At 39.4% G+C, this 20,218-nt stretch overlaps 1 protein-coding gene and 1 pseudogene across 1 annotated transcript; both read left to right on the top strand.

Annotated features, from left to right (window-relative positions):
- The first annotated feature begins 920 nt into the window (after positions 1-920).
- LOC119534839 (olfactory receptor 2A2-like) lies at positions 921-1,850 on the top strand. Its single transcript, XM_037837403.1, has one exon. The coding sequence runs from the start codon at positions 921-923 to the stop codon at positions 1,848-1,850; it is 930 nt and encodes a 309-aa protein (XP_037693331.1).
- A 12,227-nt stretch (positions 1,851-14,077) lies between these two features.
- LOC119535259 lies at positions 14,078-14,941 on the top strand (annotated as a pseudogene).
- The last annotated feature ends 5,277 nt before the right edge of the window (positions 14,942-20,218 follow it).

Raw genomic sequence — 20,218 nt, 5'->3', positions numbered from 1 at the left:
ACTACAGAGTACAATCACATACATAACATGAATACAGACACATACATATATGCATTTACTGAATGATAAAATGGGTAATAAAATGGACATAAATTAATTTTTGAAAAATGTGATTTGTTAAATTATGGTATACGTGCATATAAAAAAGAAGTCAACTATTAAATAAATAGCATAGAGTTATATTTTCAATGTGAGAAAATGTTCATGTATGTTTTGCCAAATGAAACACAAAGAATAGATGCAAATGTTGTTTTTATCATTATTTTAATTTCCAATATATTGTATGTGAACATGTGTGCATTGAAAAAATTAGATATCCATATACCAAATTACTGTAAATGTTTACCTTTAGATAACAGGTCTTTTAGTATTTCATAAGATATTTCGTATTTTTATTTCTAAGTAGTATATAATTGAATGCCACATCCTCAGAGAACTCATGACCTTCTTAATCCCAATATGAAACAGCATTTTCAGTCTATAATCTGTGACCACAAATTGCCAAGAGTCAGTAATTTTTTCATATTGAAAAGAAAGCAGTTAAAGGTATTGAGTAGGAATGATAAGCTTCTAGAAATATATAAAGGCATTTACCCTAAAATAAACTGCCAGTTAATGTCAATAATATTAAATTAATAAAATATATTTGAGTCTCTAAAGTGAGTCAGAAAAGTTGCATTACATACTCTAGAATAAAATAATTGTATGCTTCTATTATCCCTCAATACTATTTTTTATTCTAACTTAACTCACATGTGGTTTACAAATATTTGTCAGATGGACTGAAAAAATTTAAACATAATGAAGTAGAGATTTGCATATGTTTGCCATGAATTACATTGCAGAAAATAACTCCAATTTTTATGATTCTCCAGCTCTGACCTTTCAGTCACACGTTTGTCCTTGACAGACTGTACAGAATGGGGGGCAACCACACATGGGTCACAGAATTCATCTTGGTGGGATTCAAGCTCAAGGCAGAGTTGGGAGTGTTCCTCTTCTGGATCTTCTCTCTATTTTATGTCTTCAGTCTGCTGGGGAATGGCATGATCTTTGGTCTAATCCTTCTGGACCCCAAACTGCACACCCCCATGTACTTTTTCCTCTCACACTTGGCCATCATTGATATGTCTTATGCTTCCAACAATGTCCCCAAGATGCTGGAAAACCTAGTCAACAAGACAAGAACAATCTCCTTTGTCCCATGCATAATGCAGACATTTCTGTATTTAGCTTTTGCTCACACAGAGTGCCTGATTTTGGTGGCAATGTCCTATGACAGGTATGTGGCAATCTGCCACCCCCTCCAGTACACTGCCATCTTGAGCCAGAGAATGTGCACCTTCATGGCTGTCACTTCCTGGGCATGTGGATTTAGCCTGGCCCTGGTACATGCAATTCTCCTCCTAAGGCTGCCCTTCTGTGGGCCTCATGAAGTGAACCACGTCTTCTGTGAAATCCTATCTGTCCTCCAACTGGCATGTGCTGACACCTGGATCAATGAAGCTGTCATCTTTGCTGCCTGTGTGTTTGTCTTAGTTGGGCCCCTTTGCTTGATCCTGGTCTCGTACATGAGCATCCTCCAGACCACCCTGAGGATGCAGTCAGGGGAGGGCTGCAAAAAAGCTTTCTCCACTTGTTCCTCACACCTCTGTGTGGTTGGGCTTTTCTTTGGCACTGCCATGGTGGTTTATATGGTCCTAGATTCCAGTCAAAGAGAACAGGAGAAAATGCTGTCCCTGTTTCACAGCCTCTTCAACCCATTGCTGAACCCCCTTATCTACAGCTTTAGGAATGCTCAAGTGAAGGGTGCCTTCTACAGAGCACTGCGGAAGAAGAGGTCCATGTGAAGGGTGGCAAGGTGGATTCTTTACCCTTAATGAGATTCGGTTTGGGGATGATGTAGGACCAGAGAAATTACTTAACAGAAAAGTTTGATGTGAGAATGTGAATTGACAATTTATGAGAAGGTCTAAGTCTTGAAACTGAAAATAGAGCAAAGTCTTGATGTGCACACATAGGTCCTGGGGTTAAGTATTTTTGTTCAGACATGGGACAACTGAATTATCAATATGTTTCATGCAAAAAAAGTCTATAAAACCTGCTTTTTTAAACAACTAGATTAATATCCTTACAAAGCAAACAACTTTTTTTGTGTTTAGTTGTTGAAACAAGATGTAAACATGTTACCTGTTACCTTAAATTTGGCTTATTTTGCTTACAATTAGCAGTAACTTTCCATTTACTTATTTGTTGCAGATTTTTTTTCTTATTATTAACAAACCCATTGGATATCCAGATATCCAATTATTTATTAAAAGCTTTTAGCTAAATACATGCTGTCTGTAACTATGAAAATTGGCTCTTTATCCATCAGTTTATTTGACAGCAAATTCTTGGACACTTATTTCAGCATATTGCACAATATGATCCCCTAAGGGAAATCTCCATTGTTTAATAATGGAGAAATTAGGGCCAAATTTACTTTTCACTCTTTCTATACCTGCAGAATGTATCTTCTGAGGATTAGGATTTTTAATAGCTGCCCTGTCAGTATAATATACAAAGTTAAATCATATTTTTGGAGTACTTGTATTTTATTTAGCAGAGGCTGTGTTCAGAAGTTTCAGGGCCACAACACAACAGTGTGCAGACAAGCGCAGAGAATACTTGCCTCCTGGGGCCTTTGGCAAGGAAAGTTTGTTTTTTGCTTTTTTTTCTTAAAGAGCATGGGCACCTGTGGGCTGTTCTTGCCTCAGCTCCTCTCTTAGTACAGGGAACACGGGGTTAAAATGCAGACTTCACTCTTTCTTTCTTGTCTCCTCCCATGTGTTGCACTGCTTTGAAAAGTTGCAGTTACTCACTGAGCACTGGTCTTGGTGCAGAGGTTCTTTGGATTCTGCAGAAAACCTCACTTCCCCAGAACAGCGTCTCTCCTGGCAGTGCTGGTCAGCTCAGACCCCACAGTGGCCGGTTGGCTATGGGTCTTGGCGATCCTGACTCAGATGATTGTTTCCTCCTCTGCTACATGGTGAAGGGAGACCGCTCTGCAGCCACTGCTCGCACTCGCCCCAGTTCAGCAACCGGTAGGAGCAAAGTTTAAAACCTCTAATGTACTTTGTAATTGTTTTAAGGTTTTAGGAGCTGAGGTATTTAGAAGTTTTTCTCTGAACTCTGCAGTTAAACCACGACCTTCCTTAATAATATTAAAACCAAGAAATACAACTTCTTTTGCTATTTCTGACTTTTAAACAATCAACATACCCATTCTTTAATAAGATTTTAAACACTTGTTCTAGTGTAAATAAATGTTCTGTTACATTAGAAAAATATATGTCATTCACATAAGTCTCTACACCTGGTATTTCTTTTAATATATGCACCACATCATCAGTAAATAATGCTGGACTATTAATGAAACCTTGAGTTATACTTGTTCACACTAATTGTTTTCCTTCCCATGTTTAGAGAGGTTAGAACTTTTAACAGTATTATTTTTATATTCCTTAAATGGTAGTTTAATAGTAAGTTTTACTTCACAATATGTTAGTTTAATCCAGGGAACAAGCTTTGCAGCTATTCAAGTAGTCTAATTCTATGGGGATGACTTGCCCTGTAAGGTTATGACCATCCACTTTAAAGCTTAAAATAGTACATAGGCATTTTTTGTTTACCATGAATAGTTTGTATTTCCTCATAAACTATTGGATCATCATCATTTAGAAATTCTTTGGGAAACAAGAAACCTCTGCCACTGTTTCATAATGTTCTTTAAATATTTTTCCCCTGTGCTGGGCTTGAATTTCCATCATGAGATGAAGTAGGAGAGGGAGGTTAATGTACTTGGTGCACTAAGTGCACAGATCTATTATTTCCTCCTGACCTTCAGGGCTGTGAATTTGAACTCCTCTGTCTTTTGACTGGTCTTGTTGTGGTTGTTATTGTTCCTGATGTTCTCATTGTCTATAGGGATTTGGAGAGATTCCTTTGGTTTACTAAACAATTGAGGATGATTTTACATTGGGTCTCAGATTATAGTGTCTCAGTTGTCTCTGAGGACCTTCTCCATGGTTCTGAGGTTGTTGATGGTTTTGGCCTTGTGATCCTTCTTGGCCCTGTTTCCTCTATTACCTCCAAAGTTCCCTCTATTTCTAGGAATTGGGGGTGCTTGTGGAGATTGTGGAAGATGTTGGGACAGAGGAGAGGATCTGAAGCCTCCTTTATTCTGATTCCCTGTTTGTTGTTGTCTCTTCCATTGCCACCCTATAGTTTAGAACATTGTTGAGACTCTGGTGGCCATTGCATGGGGTGTCCAAAAAGCTAAGCCCAAGGATTTGAAATACTTCAGTGACAATTTCAGAAAAAGCACTTGCTTTAGCTTTATCATCTGGAAGTATATCTAATTGGGCTTGGACAGAAACTACTGCTGCTTGCCCTGGAAGAAGTGATTGAATTATGCCACTAGCTATGGTATAGTCATCATTAGAGAACATCATTCCCATAGTAAAAGCCACTACAACACCATCAGAACCAGCAATATCTGTTAACACAGTGGTCAAATGATGTAATGCTAAAGTTCCATGACCTCTTTGATAAATAGCAGCTATGGTGCTATTCCAATCCTGTGCTTCTTGGCCTGTAACATGCAATGTAGCATGTGAAGCTAATAAAGCATTAACAACTCATTTTCACATGGGTCCATTGTTAATAGGTATTATACCTTCTATGTCCTGTTACATTTCATACAAAGTCACAATGCTATGGCCTGGGGGTCATTAGGTGTAGCTCCTACAACAGCTTGAAGATGATTCACAGGCAAGGCTAATGCCCCAGGTTGAGGTTGTACAATAACCTGTGACTAAAGGGGAGGATTTTGTGACTGAGGTGCCCCCAGAGCTTACCACTGTTGAAATCTACATATTATCTCTCTCAGAAGTGCTTTTTCTTCTTGTATCTGCTGGTTATTTAATAGTGCTAATTCAGCCATTGTTATGGGTAGGAAATGATGGCTTAAATCATCCCCTGGCAGCCATTGACCAGTATATAATAGTCCATGTCAATATGCTCCAGTTAAAAATGGTACATCTCCTAATTTAGTCATTAATTTTGCATGAGAAACATTCAGTAAAATATCTAGTTAAATCAACAGGTCCAGGTGCAGATGTATAAGTAGGTTGTGGTAAAGGCTGTCTGTTTCCATCCTGAAGATCAATTTGAATCCTAACAAACCTGGTGCCTACTTCCCATGGCTTTGCCTCAACTCTTACAGTAAGAATATCTTGATGCCCTGGAGTCCTAGCTCCTGACAGTCCTATTAATACTTGTAATCCTGCAACATCTAAATTTTGAGATTGAGTCATTACTTTAGACAGTGCCTAAAGTCGCTAGGGAAAATTAACCAAAGTACAAAATCAAAATTATTCTTGTCTTCAGCCCCATGTTGTCCAATTGTCCAAATGGCCAATTGTCATGGGTTCATCTCTTTATACCCCAAAATTATGATCTTTGTTAGAAAAGGCCTGAGCCTAATCAGGTCGTGATTCAATGGGTTTGGGCTTCTTTCAAGCAACCTCCCACTCAATTAAGAGTATAGGGACAAACAATAGTTTAAAAGTAAAGAGCACTCAACACAAGAATTCATCTTTAACAGATTTTTACTAAAAGAAGCACTTAAGGAAAAAGGAATGAGTTTACAATGTAAAATTAATTGCTACATTACCCAGACTGGGAGCCCCCACTCCTGCATATGCAGTTGGACATGAGATCAGAGAGCTCCCCCTTGTTTCAGTTACAGAGAATTTATAGCACTTTTGAGTTACATTCTGTTCTAGTTTGCTAATGCTGCTGGAATGCAAAACACCAGAAATGAATTGGCTTTTATAAAGGGGGTTTATTTAACTACACAGTTACAGTCTTAAGGCCATAAAGTGTCCAAGGTAGCACATCAACAGTTAGGTACCTTCATTGGAGGATGGCCAATGGCATCCAGAAAACCTCTGTTAACTGGGAAGTCATGGCTGTGTCTGCTCCAAGTTCTGGTTTCAGAATGGCTTTCTCACAGGGTGCTCCTCCCTAGTCCATGGCTCCTCTTCAAAATGTCCCTCTCAGTTGCTCTTGGGGTGTTTGTCCTCTCTTAGCTTCTCTGAAGCAAGAGTCTGCTTTCAATGGCCGTCTTCAAACTCTCTCATCTGCAGCTACTCTCTCAGCTTCTGTGCATTCTTCAAAGTGTCCCTCTTGGCTGTAGCAAGCTCACTCCTGTCTGAGCATTTATAGGGCTCCAGTGAACTAATCAAGGCCCACACTGAATGGGCAGGGCCATGCCCCCATGGAAATTATCTAATCAGAGTTATCACCTACAGTTCGGTGGGTCATATCTCCATGGAAACATTCAATCAAAGAATTACATAACACTAGTAGGTCTGCCCACACAAGATTGCATCAAAGATAATGGCATTTAGGGGGACATAATACATTTAAACTGGCACACATTCAATCAAATCATATTCTATTTTTACATTACATGATGCTTCGTGAACACAAAAGGTTCAAGATCAAAGGAGGGTATTCACAGCATTATCTAAGACTTAGCCTTGAATGCCTATAAAACCCTACTAAAAATATTTTTACTAATTAAGTCATGATTTCTGTAATAGCAATATAACATAATTTCACTTGTATAAAGTCTAAAAATTAGAAAAAGAGATTACTATTACTTGTTTTAACTTGTTAATATAGCTTTCTCATTTTATATTATTGATTAGTTTAGCCATTATATCATATTGAAAAACATACATTTGATTAGGACTATATTCAACCTTTCTACATTATTTATGATTTATCTATGATTAAAGTAACAGCTGCAGCCCATCCTGTTTTCACAGAGGACTAGGTGATTGCATGTTATCTGTATTTAAGAAGGTTGAGAGGGCCTTTCTTCTTTCTTGAAAATATTCACAGTTCTTTTAACTATTTAGCTTCTCCTTCACTATGATTTTCTAATGTGGAACTTAAAGGTTATGAACCATCTGTCCCAGTTATTATGGTAAGGCCTTTCCACATTCTATCATTTGGAAATTGTACTTGAGTGTTTTTAGGTACAAATTCTGTTAAATATGCTTCTATATCAGAAGGAATAACTGGTCCTTTACTAACAGAACAGAAAACATCAGGTAGTATGTGAGAGCAGCATAGAGAGAAGGAGTCAGCATCTTCATTATTAGATTCCTCAGTAGAGATATTATCTTGCAACAAAGGGCTGAGATTGCAGCATAGAATTGTAAGAAAAACTCCCCAAACTGCAGATCTGGTTCCCCTTCCCCACAGGCAGAGCAGGCTGAGTTGGAAAACTTCACTGTGGGAAAAAGAAGCAGGCTGCCTTGAGTGAGGAAAAGCAACTCAACAAGTTCCAATTGTGGTTTTAATTAATAAATTTGGACAGCTGAATATAAATTTGGACAGCTGGCAAACAGGAGGTGAGGCTGACAGAAAAAATACATAAATAAATAAAACCAGAGGCTTTTGGAGTTGGCAGAGCTCAGAATACTGGAAAAGGGCTGTGTCACAAGTAAAGGGGCATACAGAAATGGGTATCAACTCCAGCTCTTGCCTGGTGAACTGGAGGACTGATGAATGGCTCTGAAAAGGGGACTTATTTATTTTTTTCCTTTTTTTCTCTCATTCTAAGTAGCTCATTAGAGAAAGATTCAGGCATTTTCAGTTGTCAGCACTGACCCCAGCAAGGGTGGAGTTAAGATAGTCAGAGAGTCAAAAGAAAAACTCAAGTATAGGAGATAATTCCCTAAAGGGCTTATCTTCCCTAAGAAAAGGTGGAGCAGGTCCAGCTCAAGTGCCACCCTTCCTCAGAGAACTCATACTCCAGGGCCTAGGGGAAAAAAAAAAAAAGAAACTGCTTAAGCTTGGCTTCTGAAACCTCAGCCCCTGGGCAGGACAGGGTCCACTGAGAATTAAAGGCACCATACATCTTTATGCCCTTGGAGAGCTGCAGGATGACAAGTGCCACATGCTGGCAGGATAGGAAAAGCAGAGTCCAGAGGCCTCACAGGAAAGTCTGACAACCTTCTGGGTCTCACCTCTGTGGAAACCTGATAGTGATTACAACCTCCTCCTGTGACCTCACCATCTCATCTGGGAAAACCTGATTTGGATAATCAAGGAAACCAGATACATAGAAAACAAAAAATAATGAATCATACTAGGGAAAATGAAGATATGGAACAAACATACACTTCAAATGAGATACAGGATTTGAGACAACTAACTAAAGATCTTCAAACAAATATGCTAAATCAGTTTAAAAAGATATTGCAAAAGAAATGAAGGATATAAAGAAGAAATTGAGCACATATAAGGAAGAACTCAAAAGTTTGAAAAAGCAATTTGCATAACTTATGTAAATGAAAGGTATAATGGAAGAGATGAAAAACACAGTGGAGACATACAACAGCAGATTTGAAGAGGCACAAGAAAGGATTCTTGAACTAGAGGAAAAGAGATCTGAAATCCTACACACAAAAGAACAGATAGGGAAAAGAATGGAAAAATATGAGCAGGATTTCAGGGAATTGAAGAACAATATGAAGCACATGAATATATATGTCATGGGTGTCCCAGAAGGAGAAGAGAAGAGAAAAGGGGAAGAAAGAGTAATGGAGGAAATAATCACTGAAAGTTTCCCATTTCTTATGAAAGACATAAAATTAAGATTCAGGAAGTGCAGTGTACCCAAACAAAATAAATCTGAATAGACCTACTTCAAGATACTTATTAATCAGATTGTCAAATGCAAATACAAAGAGAGAATTCTGAAAGCAGCAAGAGAAAAGTGATCCATAACATACAAAGGAAGCTTGATAAAACACAACTAATGTTTGAACATTTTCATTACCGCAAATAAGAATAAGAATAAAAATTAAAGTAAAAAGGAATACTCAAAACATTCCATCCCCCCATCCCTCCCTATTATTCATTTACTGCAAGATTACTTTTATTTCTGTTCACTAGCAATGAATAATCTGGAGGATGTGGAGAAATAAAAACACTGATTCACTGCTGGTAGAAATGTATAATGGTGCAGCTACTGTGGATAAAAGCTTGACAATTCCTCAAAATGTTAAACACAGAATTACCATATCACCCAATAATTCCACTGTTAGGTATATATGCAAATGAACTGAAAACCAGTGTCAAACAAAACTTGTACATAAATGTTCATAGCAGCACTATCCACAACAGCCAAAAGCTGGAAACAACAAAATATCCATCAGTGGCTGAATGGATAAGCAAAATGGGATGTATCCTTTATTCAACCATAAAAAGGAATAAAGTTCTGATACATGCTTTGTGAGTGAACCCTAAAAACTTTATGCTAACTGTAAGAAGCCACACAAAAGGTCACATTTTGTATGATTCAATTTATATGAAATATGTAGAATAGGTAAACCCAGAGAGCAGAGATCAGATTAGTTGATGTGAGGGTCTGGATGGAGATACAAATGGGAAATGACTGCTTAAGGGGTAATGGTTTTCTTTGAGAGTTATGAAAATGTTCTAACTAAAAGTTATAATTGCCCAATATTTTGAATGTACTAACTGCTACTGAATTGTACACTTTAAAATGGTGACTTTTATGCTATGTGAATTTCACCTCAATAAAAAATAAATTTAGTGAAACATGTGCTATCACTTGATCCAGCAATACTCTTCTTTGGTATATAATCTCTGTAAAAGAATACAAGAAAGTTCACTGAAGTTTTATTCACAATAGTGAAAAACTAGAAAGAACCAAACTATACTTCAAAGACATAATAGATAATCAAATTGTGGGATATTCATATTGATTACAGTGAAGCAGTAAGAAAGAACAAACTACTGATACATCCAACAACATGGATGAAGCTCAAAAACACATTGAGTTAAAGACATCAGACACAAAAGTATATATACTGTTTGATCAATTCATATGAGGTTCAGAAATAAGTGAAACCAATCTCTGATGATAGGAGTCAGAATAGTGATTAGAATGTTAGAAGAGTGATTTCTGATAGTAAGGTGAAAAAAAAAGGAGCTTTCTGTTGTGATGGAAATGTTTAAGACCTTGATCTTGATGATAGTTACACAGATGTTAATATACAAAAATTCATTGAGCTATACACTTAAGATTTGTTGCAGTACTAGTTGGACCAATTTCCCCCACCAAATCTCATGGATATGGAGGTATCAATAAGGAAAGAACAGATAAAGATGTCATGCATAGAGTCTGACAGCCCCAATAGTAGAAACATAACGAAGATCACTGGGATTCTGCATCAAAACCTTTCCATCTATAGCAGAAAATTCTACATCATTCAAAATACAATTATTGTACCTTGGTAGAAACTGATCACAGGGTATCAAGTAACAATAAAGCCAGAGTTGCCTATCATGACCTGGGGTTCTATCACACCCACCAAGTCATAAGTTAGAGTGGTCCCAGCAACTACCCATCATATAAAGAATTTGGAATATCTTAGGTCAAGAGCAGGTGCAGATGGTAAAATAAGCTGAATAAACAGGTGGCCCAGAACCTCTTATCACCTATATCCCTGATGCCTCTTTCTTAACTTATATATATGGTGTCCCAAGGATTTCATAACTAGTCAACAACCTGTTGAGGAAAAGTTCATGGATGTTTTGGCTAGATACATTTATGCAACATTTTGGCCACTCAGGCATGACCCTAAAAGGTAATTGGTGAAGGAATACATCTCCTTTTCCATGGCTTTAGACAATACATCTAGTCATCCACTTTGTGGACAGAGAATTGGCCTAAGGTGAGAATACACATGGACTCCTGGGAAACAGAAAATTGTTTTACTTGATGTTCAGGAGCCTTGAAGGAGAAAGTTTGGAAGATCAGGGGAATGGAGTCATAGAGAAGAGACATGGGAGTGATACAAATATAAGGACTTTTGACTCCCACATTAATGCTAACCAGAGACATCCATTGCTGAAGAGGAATTAAATAGGTACAGAATGACTCAGCGAATAGATGTCAGCCAGCCTCTCCTCTTGGCCACACAGTGATGCACTGAGCACACAAATGCAGTAGCCATGTTGGCAGAGATGGAAGCTTTGCATGAATCCAACAGTATGCACTCACCAAGGCTGCTCTACATACTTCCTCTGCTGAACATTTGACTGCCACCAGCAGAGACCATTGCTTGTGCCCTTGATATGGTAGTGAATCTCAAGGAGTCCAATAAGCCAGTTAGTGACTTGTTGATCACATTAAGAATCCTTCCATCATGGAAAAGAAAATGATTTATTCTGCCTGCATTTGATATATATTCTATTCCACATATGTATTTCCCTTTCCTGTCTGCAGTACCCTTCTTGGAGGACTCTTAGCATATCTGATTTATTGACATGATCCCATATGATCTCACCTCAATCCAATAGAACCCCTTCACAGAAAAGGAAGTAAAATGGGCACATGCCCAAGAGATCTTGGTTCCAAAAGGTACAATTTCACTTAGAATTTGTTAACATGGCAAAGTAGTGGAATGGCCACTTGAAAACAGATTTAAGGCAAAAGATTGCTGACAACACACTTCAGGATTGGAATGCTATACTCCAACATGTAGTATATATGTTGATAGCAGCTTACACCTACCCTCATAGGTAGAATATATGGGTCCATCCCAAGCCTTAATAGGGGTTGAAAATGCGGGAGCTGGCCCTCTGATTTACAAGAGTAATATCCTCCCCTGAAGTTATCATAAAGGAAAAATTCTCAAATGAAAATTTTGCTCAGCCCTAAGGCTCCCTGAATTCCTCTGCCAAAGAAATTAACAATCCCAGGGGATGTGTGAAATGAATCCCAAATGTGAATGCCTGTACCATCTCCAGATCTGTGCTCATAAATACAGGGTCTGAGTTGCTATTTAAGTGCTCAAATGGTTTAAGGTCATTGAATAAAAATTCATTCTTCTACCAGTTTCAGAGAAGTTGGGAAACCAGACTATATTAAAAGAAAAGTAGCTACATGACTTAATGTGAAGGTTCTATTTCACTGTGGAACAATAACCAGCCATGGATCTTTGCCTCTTCCAAGGCCCTACTAGATGTTTGGGAGCTGGAAAAATGTAAAGATTCACTACACTGAAATTAATTCCTGTGTTTAGGCAGCTGTAATATTCATGTGTTCTCAGGGGTATGACTCCTTACATGTATATCCTTTTAGTTGTGAAGATTTTACCTGTTCTCTTAGCCAGGAATGATCTCTCTTGCTCTCTTGGTTTCTTTCTCCCTAAAAGAGACAGGAATAGACTGGGGCAGTCAGTGCTCTGCCCTCTCAGAACAATGGTGATTGTGTTCTTCACTTTTCCCCAGGGAGCATGCTGGTGCCACTGGGACCTATTGACTTGTGCTCTGCACAGTGTCCTCAGGATGGGGAAAGTGTCCTGTGGAGATGATGAATTAATAAAGTCCTCGCTCTCAAAAGCAACATGAAAGGCAGAGATCCTCCCTTAGCAGTTCTCAGAGGATCAGCAAGGCTTCCAGCACCATCAGTAACTTCAGCCACACAGTAGAAATGTTTGCTTCTCTGCATGAAGATTTATTGGGGTCTTTATACTATAGTCATTTTTAAATACCCAGATCTCCTAATTGTCTTTGCCTGTGAATTCTGGTCAAAGCTATTGTAACATCATTTTCATTACCTATATGTTTTTTACCATCACACTCTAATATCATGTAAGAAACGTACATTTTTGTTCCCTTTTAAATACTCAAAATCCACTCATTGGTAGTCTTAGGTAATAGAATGAACTGAGTAAAATATGGTTAGACTGAGTAAAGCATGGTTAGACTATGTTTAAGGTAAAGAAATATGAATTCAACTAGCTTCCTGGTAACCATTTAATATTAAACAAAGGGGGGTCACCACTTCTTTATAAAACACTGGGCTTGATTAAACTATCACATAGGGGGATATCAGCTTGCTATTGGAATGGTGATAGGAGAATTCTAATGCAAATGGTATGGTTTTTTAATGTTCTTGCCATTTAGATTTATAATTATATATGCATTTACTCTGAAGACTATTGCTCATCCCTGCCCTCTCCAAATAAGATGATTTTACCTAAAAAATGGGAATCAAATTTAAGCAACAAGGGCAATGTGATGTTTGTGCTTAAATTTTAATGGTAGAATCATAGCATTAGGAGGATGCTTTAGTAAAATCTCCCTGAGAATTCAGGAAACCCTTCAGCACCATTGATCATAGGGTCATCTGCCTATTGCCAATGCCCTGCGGGACCACTGCCCAAAATTGTGCCTTCTAGAGCATTACTCAATATTGAGTAACTGATCTTGATTGTTTCTCAAGATAAATCTCTTAGTCACTCACATGGATGCTCATTTAAATATTAATTGTGAACACCTAAATAAGAAAAATTGAGAAGCTTTAGGCTGAAAACAAGCCTTTACACTAGACTAATTGTAGAGCTATCTGTAGTGAGCTATCTGCTGAGGAGATAAGGAGCCATGCAGGAGTGGAAAGTGTGTTGAGATAAGCAGGTAAGAGGGGAAGGGCCAATGATATTAAGAAGATGAATTCTGTTTCTAATCCTAGAAGACCCTGTCCATGATGAAACATTCTAACATGAGATTAGATCTATTGCTGTTTGAATGTTTTTGCCTACATCTCCATTAGGATCTGTTGTTCACAAACAACAGAGTACAATTCAATCTAATAAAACAAAGGAAAAAACAACTTATTATAAAGATAAAGAAAAGCTGTGTTAGACTAGCTTGTAATAAGTCATCTAATTACAAATTCAGTCTCTTTAAAAAAAGGATATAATTTTCAGCAAACAGAAACATGCATGTGTGCATTAATTTTTAAAGTTTCCCAATCAAATTTTCATATGTTCATTAAAAACAGGAAACTCACTGCAGGTGTTTCTGAATGCTTCTACGCTCCACAAAAAAAGCGTCAAACACATTAACAGAAATTCATTTTTAAACACTTCTATTAAACCATGAATACTAACTCAATTTTCTCTCTTGTAGAAATATGGCAGACAATCAGATCTTTGTCACAGAGTTCATACTACTGGGATTTCCCTTTTGTCTCAAGGATTCAGATGTTGCTCTTTGGGATCTTCTCCCTGTCCTATGCCTTTACCTTGTGAGGATTTATTGGGACTCATCTCCCTGGACTCCAGACTACACACCCCCATGTAGTTCTTCCCCTCACATTTGGCTCTTGTTGTCATAGCCTATGCCTGGAACACCATGCCTGAGATGCTGGTAAACATGCCGAATCCAGCCAAGACCATCCCCTTTGTTGGCTGCATAACACAGACCTTTCTCTTCATGAGTTTTCCTCACATAGAATGCCTTCTCCTGGTCATGCCTTCTCCTATGACTGGTATGTGGCCATCTGTAATGCTTTCCAATATTCTGCCATCATGAACTGGAGGGTCTGCATCATTCTGGCAGTGACTTTCTGATTTTAGGAATTTTCTTGGCCTTGGTATATGTAGTTTTACTGCTGCCACTAGCATTCTGTGGGCCCCAGAGTCAGTCACCTTTTCCGTCAAATTATTACTGTTCTCAGACTTGCCTGTGCAGGCATCCACATTAAAGAGAAGATGGTCATGGCTACAGCAGTTTCTGTGCTGGTGGGACACTTCTCCTTAATTGTGATATCATATATTCATATTCTATATGCCATTCAAAGGATCAAGTCAGGGGATTGTCTCTAGAACGCTTTTCCACCTGCTCCTCCCACCTGTGTGTGGTTGGAATCTTTTATGGCACAACCATTATCATGTATGTTGGACCCAGATATGACAACAAAAAGGGGCAGAAAAAATGTCCCCTCCTATTTCATAGCCTTTTCAATTCCATGTTCTACATATTGATCTATGTCTGAGGAACTTGGAACTCAAAAATGCTAGGAAATGAGCTAGTTTCATTAAAAGATAATGGCATCAAGGTTGAAGTAGTTGTGATGGTTGGTTTCATGTGTCAGCTTGGCCAGGTGATGATGCCCAGTTGTCTGGTCAAGCAAACACTGGCCTAACTTACTGAAAGGACATTTCATGGAATTAAATCATCACTAAGTTGATTGTGTCTATGGCTGATTACATCTATAATCAGCTAAGCGGTCTGTCTTCTGTAAGGAGAACATTTAATCAATCAGTTGAAGTCCTTAAAAGGAGAAGTGATGAATCAGCAGTCAGAGGAGAGAATTTCCATCCCTACTTCAGCCAGTCAGACTCTCCTAGAGAATTCATTGAAAATCTTCATCAGAGTTACAGGCTTCCAGCCTGCCCTATGGAATTTGTACTCTGCATCCCCATAGTTGCATGAGACACTTTCATAAAATCTCATCTTTACACATATCTTCTGTCGTTTCTGTTTCCCTGGAGAGCACTGACCATACAACTTTGGTACTGGGAGTGGTTTTTGAGAAACAGAATCTTAAAAATGGGTTTTGCTATTGGTTTTCTATTCTGATTAGATTCAAAGGCACTAATGACTCTATTTCCAATGATCAAGATGGCATTGACAGTCCATGGCATGAGTTGGCAATAGAGATATGCAAAATATGACCATTTGATTCTGCTAATCATATGCTTATATGAGGCAAGGCTCTGGGTGACAGTGTTCTTGATACTTTAACAGAGTTTTCTGGAGTTAAAAATTATAATGATGCTGGCTGGATTTCCTGGATATAGTTATAAAGGGAAAGGATGTGCTGAAGGCTTCAAATTTGCAGCTTAAGCACCATACAACAGATGTAAAAGTTTCAGTGTTTGCCCTAAAAGAAAACTTTATTTCCTGTGGCCACAGACCTGAGATCTCTGAATACCATACCCAGAGTCTCATTGTGCAAGCAGCAGATTTACAATGTAAACTCAATTCTCCACCTTGCAGGGTGTCTGCTGTTAAGGGGAAGGCATTGATTGGAAAGGAGTGGGGTCCCAAAAAATTGGGATGGGGAACATATGAGTTGATAATGATAGCAGTGGGGAAATTGAAACCCTACATTTTGCTAAGTCTTTCCAAAGTAAACCTGTAATGGTCTGCCCTGAGGAAACATCTGCCCTACCTCAAACTGCACTGAGGAATTAGCCACCCAGTCTGCAGCCTGACCTCAGGAGAAAGCTACCAGACATCCAGTCTGCCTTGAGAAAACAGCTTCTTGTCCTCCAGTCTGCCTTGAGGTGTCTGCCATCCAACCTCCACCTGAAGAGATAAACCCTTCACTGTCTGCTAAACCTATAATCACCTCCACTGGGGAAACAGCCCTCACTCTTCTATCTGAAGATACTAATCATGTTTTGCCAGATGAAACTGCAAAGGAATGCCTGGAAATATTTTGCTTGAAAGACACTTCTAATTCTTTTCATGTTCTACCCCCAACACCACTCTTTTCTTCAAGACCTATAACTAGACTAAAGTCCCAACAGGCCCTGAAAGGTGAGGTACAAAGCATGACCCATCAGGAGGTATGCTCTACTCCAAAAGGGCTGTATAAGTTTTCCAATTTATATAGGTAGAAATAAGGGGAATATGTGCGGGAATGGATATTAAGAGTATGGGATAAGAGTGGAAGGAATGTAAAGCTGAGTCAGGCTGAATTTATTGATATGGGCCCACTAAGTAGAGATTTGCCATTCAATATTGAAGCTCAAGGGGTTAGAAAGGGTGTTAAAATGTGTTGGTTGATTGGCTAAACATGGACCAAAAGATGGCCAATATTACCTGAGGTCAAGAAGTCAGGATTGCCCTGATATAACATAGATGAGGTGATCCAAAGGCCTAGAAAGATTGGAAAGTTAGAGTGGATTTTTCATGGAAGACCTGCTCACATGTCTCAGGAATGTCCAGAGGAGACATCTTTCACTAGGACTGTAAGGAATAAATTTGTGAGACTAACTCTATCATCCCTGAAGAACTCTGTGTTCACCCTTTCCTCTAAGTCAGATATTAATGTGAAAACTGCTGACACTGAGCTGAAATCCTTAAACACAATATTAATGATCTGATCCTGAATTGGGAGAAGTCACTTGGCTGCAGTTAATTGCCAAAGACAAAGTGGGTGTGGCTATATAATGTACAGCAGACTCAAAGAAGCAATCAAAATAATCTGACTCACAGAGACCTAAGGCATTGACTAGTAGATCATCAGGTACCTAGAAGCAAAATAGATGGGAAGTATACCAAAATCTTGTTTGATCTGTGCAAGCAGAAGAGTTTTATGTCAAGTGAACAGAAGTATAACCTGAATTACAAAAACAGAGTCACGGCCCCTTAATCAATATCCAGACTTAAAACAGCTTACAGACCCAGAGCCCCTTGAATGATGGTAAGGCCATGTCCACTTTGGGAAGGACCCTATTACACTTCAAAAAATTTACACTGTTACTCTTCCTCCCAGCCTTCTCCAAGGAGTCCTACAGACTTTTACCAGGGTAACTGTGCATTGGGAAAAGGAAATGATCAGATATTTGGGGGATAATTAGATACTAGCTCAGAAGTGACATTAATTCCAGGAGACCCAAAACATTACTCTGATCCACCAGTCAGAGTAGGGGATTATAAAGGTCAGGTGATCGATGGAGTTATAGTTCAGGTCCATCTCACAGTGCGGAAAGTGGTATTCTGGAACCATTCTGTGGTTATTCCCCAATTCTAGAAAGCATAATTGGAATAGACATACACAGCAATTCGTAGAATCCCCACATTGGTTCCCTGAAACAAGGAGTGAGGGCTATTATGGTAGGAAAACCCAAGTGAAGCTAATAGAACTGCCCCTGCCTAGAAAATAGTAAATCAGAAGCAATACTGGATTTCTGGGGGGATTGCAGAGATTAATACCACTCTTAAGGACTTAAAGGATGCAAGGATGGTGATTCCCTTCACATAACCATTTGACTCTCTTATTTGGCCTGTGCAGAAAACAGATGGATCTTGAAGGATGACAGTGGATTATCACAAACTTAACCAGGTGGTGACTCCAGTTGTAGATGCTATTCCAGATGTGGTGTTGTTGCTTGAGCAAATCAACCTGGTATACACCTATTTATCTGGCAAATGCCTTTTTCTCAATAGCTGGTAGTAAGGACCACGAGAAACTGTTTGCTTTCAGCTGGTAAGGCCAACAGTATACCTTCACTGTCCTGCCACAAAGGTATATCAGCTCACTAGCTCTATGCCATAATCTTGTCTGCAGGGACCTTGATTTTTTCTCCCTCTCACAAGACATCACACTGGTCTATTACATTGATATTTCCTGTTGACTGGACCTGGTGAGCAAGAAGTAGCAACTATTCTAGACTTATTGTAAGGCATTTTCATACCAGAGGATGCAAGAGAAATTCTACAAAACACAGGGTCCTTCCACCTCCATGAATTTCTAGGTGTCCAGTGATGGGCATGTTGAGATATCCCCTCTAAGATGAAGGATAAGCTATTGCATCTAACCACCCCCCCCCATGACCAGAAAAGAGACACAATGCCTAGTTGGCCTCTTTGGATTTTAGAGACAACATATTCCTCATTTAGGTGTGCTATTCCAGCCCATCTTCTGTGTGAACAGAAAAGCTGCTAGTTTTGAGTGGGGACTGGAACAAGAGGAGGCTCTGTGACAGGTACAGGCTGCCATGTAAATGGGTCTGCCATTTGGACCACATGGTACAGCACATCCAATGGTGCTGGAAGTTTCAGTGGCAAATAGAGATACTGTCTTGAGACTTTGACAGGCCCCCCATAGTAGGAGAATCACAACAGAGGCCCTTAGGATTTTGGATAAAGCCTTGTCATCCTCTGCAACTAACTACTTTCCTTTTGAGAAATAGCTTTGGCCTGCTACTGGGCCTTAGTAGACACCAAACACTTAACCATGGGCTACCAATTCACCATGAGAACTGAGTTACCTATCATGAGCTGGGTGTTGTCTGACCTACCAAGCCATAAAGTTGGGTGTGCACAGCAGCACTCCATCATAAATTGGAAATGGTATATATGAGATATGGCTCAAGTGAGTACTGAAAGCACAAGTAAGTTACATGAGGAAGTGGCCCAAATGCCCATGGTCCCCATTCCTGCCACATTACCTTCTTCCCAGCCCAGAGCTCTGGTCTCTTGGGGAGCTTCTTACAGTCAGTTGACTGAAGAAGATAAAATTCAGGCCTGGTTTGCAGATGGTTCTGCACAATATACATGTACCACCCAAAAGTGGACAGCTGTAGCACTCCAGCCTCTTTATAGGATGTCCATGAAGTACAGTGGTGAGGGAAATCCTCCCAGTGGGTGGAACTTTGAGCAGTGCACATGGTTGTTCATTTTGCTTGGAAGGAGAACTGGCCAGAGGTCCATCTGTATACTGGTTCATGGGCTGTTGCTAACTAATGCTTTGGCTGAATGGTCAGGGACTTGGAAGGAACATGATTAGGAAATTGGTGATACAGATGTCTGGGGAAGAGGTATGTGGAGAGACCTTTCTGACTGCACAAAAAGACATGAGGATATTTGTGTCCCACATGAATGCTCACTAGAGGGTGACTTCAGCAGAGGAAGGTTTTAATAATCAAGTGGATAAAATGACCCATTATGTGGATACCAGTCAGCCTCTTTCCCCATCCACTCCTGTCATTGCCCAATGGTCTCATGAACAAAGTGGTCATGGTGGTAGGGATGGAGTTTATTCATGGGCTCAGCAACATGGGCTTCCACTCACTGTGGCTGATCTGGCTACAGCCACTGCTGAGTGCTCAATCTGCCAGCAGCAGAGACCCACACTCAGTCCTCAATATGGCACCATTCCCCAAGGTGATCAGACTGCTACCTGGTGACAGGTTGATTACATTGAACCACTTACATCATGGAAGGGGCAGCAATTTGTTCTAACTAGGATTTTGGGTTTACCATCCCTATCAGCAATGTTTCTGCCAAAACTACCATCCATGGCTTACAGAATGTTGTATCCACCATCATGGTATTCCACACAGCATTCCTTCTGATCAAAGAACCCATTTCCACACCAAATGAATTGTGGGAATTGGCACATGCTCATGGAATTCTCTGGCTTTACCATGTTCCCCATCATCCAGAGGCAGCTGGATGGATAGAACAGTGGAATGGCCACTTGAAGACTCAATTACAATACCAACTTAATGGCAATACCTTGAAGGGCTGGGGC

Source organism: Choloepus didactylus, chromosome 5, assembly GCF_015220235.1.
Source record: "Choloepus didactylus isolate mChoDid1 chromosome 5, mChoDid1.pri, whole genome shotgun sequence".
NCBI lineage: Eukaryota > Metazoa > Chordata > Mammalia > Pilosa > Megalonychidae > Choloepus > Choloepus didactylus.
The sequence above is the reverse complement of the archived record's forward strand: the minus strand, read 5'-3'. Positions and strand labels throughout refer to the sequence as shown.

What these genes read in the sequence shown, in the direction of transcription:
- LOC119534839 (XM_037837403.1), top strand. Translation starts at nt 921, where the DNA reads ATGGGGGGCAACCACACATGGGTCACAGAATTCATCTTGGTGGGATTC.